Here is a 3,450-nt window from a genome sequence, read left to right as displayed (position 1 = left end):
CTGGATATCTACGAGACCGCCTTCTGCCACAGATTCCCTCCCACAGACCGGTACGCTCCCACAGAGCGGGCCTCCTCAGGGTGCCGTCGGCCAGGCAGNCTAGGGTGAATTTTAAATAGGGAATAATTTTTTAAAGATTTTAATAATGACACAGCCATAAATATATTTGGTTTTTAATTGGTTTTATAGGGGAAATGTTTTTTGTGTTGTTTTTTAATATGCTGTGAGCCGCCCTGAGTCCCGTGGGGAGAAGGGCGGCATAGAAGTTGGAAAAATAAATAAATAAATAAATAAATAAATAAATAACTGTAATGTGCAATCCACAGCATATTGCGTATTTAAAATCAGTCCAATCTATGGTTTTTCAGCACACTATAAAGCACAGGCTATCACATGGGAATCCAATGTGTACATGCAAAATAATTAGGTTGTATACTGAATTAATCCATTTTGCGTAGTACACTAAATAATCAGTTAACCAAGAGGGCTGAGTTCTCACGACATAGGACAAAAAAGTTAAAACGAATTGCGTTTTAATACCGATAGCGTATTGTCCAAATGTTGCTGTTAGGGTAAACTACCCTGGTTAATAGTGTTATGTTAACACGGCCACAGAAAACCTTACACAAGGACGCTACAAAACAATCTTTATTAACAATCTTAATGACGGGACGGAGCTAGGCGGCAACATCCTGTTACTAACTCCTCTCAGGGTCTCATTGAGCGGCTGCCAATAAAAGCCCCGAGTTAAGAATTACGCAGTTTCTGCTACCATTCGATTCAGAGGCTTTACATTCCGAGCCCACCCTATAAAGCCCTCCCATTGGTGGACAGGTGGGTGACATAGAAACAATTCATAAACGCTACGTATGACGTAATTCTCCCCGTATTGACCTTTGTCCCACCTACCAGCTCTTGAATTGGCCAAGCTTCCCGTCTATCTGTAGACTTCGCTCGCCTACCCCCCCCCCTCGCTCTTACCGGAAACGACACTATTGACCGCTTCACTCATGCGCCCGACATTCCACGCGTTGGGACACACCGTCTCTCTCTAGCGCTGCCTTTCCCCTGCTTTCGCCTTGTTAGTGGCTGCGTGCAACTTCCATCAAGAGCTCACCAATAGCTGACTACGCCCCGCCTTTTGGCCGGCCAGGAAGAATTTTCCAATGGGCTTCCTTTCTGGGCTTGGGTTACCGGTTGATTTTGCTTATCGCTCGGGTAACCCAAGATGGCAGAGGTCGCGTGCAAGCGAGTCGCCGCCGGCTTTTAAAGACGCTGCCAATGGCCCTGGCGAGATCGCAGCGCCAGTCAAGGGCTTCCTCTGTCCTCGTCTCAGATCTCCTCCGGTCGTCCTATGGAGCCGGGCTTAGGCCCCAAAAAGCAGCGCTGCCTACCCTTGTCTTTCCCGTCCTCTTTCGTGGGCGATCAGGTCCTGGCCAGGGTAATGGCCAGGAAGGGGGAAACGTTTGGCACCGTGCTCGCCCGAAGGACCTGTACGAATTGCTGGGAGTGCAAAGCAACGCTACTCAGGCCCAAATTAAGACTGCTTACTATAAACAGTCCTTTCTCTATCACCCAGATCGGAATGCGGGCAGCGGGGAGGCGGCTGAGCGCTTCATCCACGTCACTCAGGCCTATCAGGTGTTGGGCAGCCTCAGCCTGCGCAAGAAGTACGACCGTGGCCTCCTCACCCAGAAGGACATGTCCAATGCTAAGAAGCCGTCCGGCAAAAGTAAAGCAGCAACTCAGACAGTGTCCAAGAAGACGCAGTCTTACACATTTGGTCGTCCTTCGGGCAAGCCCATCTTCAACTTTGATGAATTTTACCGAGCCCATTATGGTGAGCAATTGGAACGGGAGCGCCTTTTGCGGCTAAAGCAGCAAGAATTGCAGAAGCGCAAAGAGACCGTGAAGCAGGAGAAGTACAGACTCTTAGAAACTTTTGTCCTCATGCTATTTTTATCGGGTGTCATGATCCTACTCAGATTCCAGTGAAAAGAAGAAAGTTGTGCTAACCTCATATGCTGATCTTTTGGAGAAGCTTTGGAAGCAGGTGAAAAAGAACAGTGCCAAGAGATTTGTGAATTTCTCCTGCAGGCCATTCATTCAGCAGCTTTTGGGTTATATGAACAATCTCTTGGGGAACTTTCAACTAGTGCCTAGAGGACTTTACGGTTTTAGAGGAATTTGAAGCAGCCATAATTTTATGTGGTTAGTTGTCCATGCTTAACAACCTTTGGAGAAGAAATATAGGTGCTTGCCAATGCAAAATATTATTCTTCCTCTTGGAAGGAAGGAATGGAAAGATTTGAGGTTGTTTTTCCTTTCTTTTCACAGGAGTTGAAATGTTGCCTCTTTCTGCATAGGCATATTTATATTATTGTTGAGACTTGTTCTGGATTTGGGCCCAAAGCTGCTGCAGAATGTAAAAATGCAAAAAGAAATTTGAATGTTATAAACAAATATTTCATTTTTGTTAAGCATTCAAATAGATGGACAGTTTGACTTCTGGTACTGAGAGCCAATCATGTCTTTATCCTAAATGTAATTTAATCGGATAAACTATTTTACCACTGTGGTTTTTTGCAGATTGTATTGTATAGCTGTACTGTGGTTTTCTTATGTCTACAAGACATTCAAGCCACACACACACAAACATACATTTACACACACACACACACGCACACTTTGCTTTAAAACTTCAAAAGCACAAAGACTGATGATACATATGTAATTGAGCTGTCTTTAACTATGGCATCTTTTATATTAACATTGGGAATGACTTAGAATAGTGGCAAAATGTGCTTTTTAATTGAAGATTGTGTTCTCTGCAGTAATCTTCCCAGGGCATTTTTTTTGCCCCCTAAAACTGCATTTATACAATATTGTTTAAACTATTTAATTTATCTATGGAGATTCTCCATAGCCAGGTCATGGTTGTCCCAAAGGTGTTTTTTCAAGAGGCAACTGGACTGCTTGTTTGTTTTTTTAAAGATATTTTGCTTCTCATCCAAAAAGTTTCTTCAGCTCTGAAAAAGCTTCTTGGATGAGAAGCGAAACATCTTCAAAGAAAATCAAGACAGTTCAGTTGCCTCTTGAAAAAGCACCATTGGGATTCTTAATCCAAACAATTCTGCAATTGAATTATCCCATTTTCACACTGTTAAATCATTAACAAATCAAACAATGGAATTGCATAATAGAATCCCAGAACCAGAACATAAACACTAGTCAAATTTAGTATATTGTACAAATACATCTAGTTTTTTGTAAACGCGTCTTCTTTTACACCCCTAGTCCTTCATAGGCGTAAACCCCATTTTTCTTTTTCCCTTCCTGTATGATTTTCATGCTAAGTCTCCTAAGCTGTCTGCTGTCTGCTCCTAATCTGGATGGCAGTGAAAAAGCGCCTGTCCTTTTTTCAGTTTTTAGCCAACAACCCCTCCCCTA

The 3,450-nt window shown here is 43.3% G+C and overlaps 1 protein-coding gene across 1 annotated transcript; it reads left to right on the top strand.

Annotated features, from left to right (window-relative positions):
* Positions 1–1,254: 1,254 nt before the first annotated feature.
* DNAJC30 (DnaJ heat shock protein family (Hsp40) member C30) lies at positions 1,255–2,578 on the top strand. The gene has a single exon (XM_015812821.2). It carries the CDS (start codon positions 1,282–1,284, stop codon positions 1,993–1,995), a length of 714 nt encoding a protein of 237 aa, XP_015668307.1. The 5' UTR covers positions 1,255–1,281; the 3' UTR covers positions 1,996–2,578.
* Positions 2,579–3,450: the final 872 nt, after the last annotated feature.

Source organism: Protobothrops mucrosquamatus, unplaced genomic scaffold, assembly GCF_001527695.2.
Source record: "Protobothrops mucrosquamatus isolate PMUCROS unplaced genomic scaffold, P.Mucros_1.0 scaffold112, whole genome shotgun sequence".
In the NCBI taxonomy this organism is placed as follows: domain Eukaryota; kingdom Metazoa; phylum Chordata; class Lepidosauria; order Squamata; family Viperidae; genus Protobothrops; species Protobothrops mucrosquamatus.
This window is presented reverse-complemented; position numbering and strand designations above follow the sequence as displayed.

Coding starts and splice junctions, on each gene's coding strand:
- DNAJC30 (XM_015812821.2), top strand. CDS start 1,282: ATGGCCCTGGCGAGATCGCAGCGCCAGTCAAGGGCTTCCTCTGTCCTC.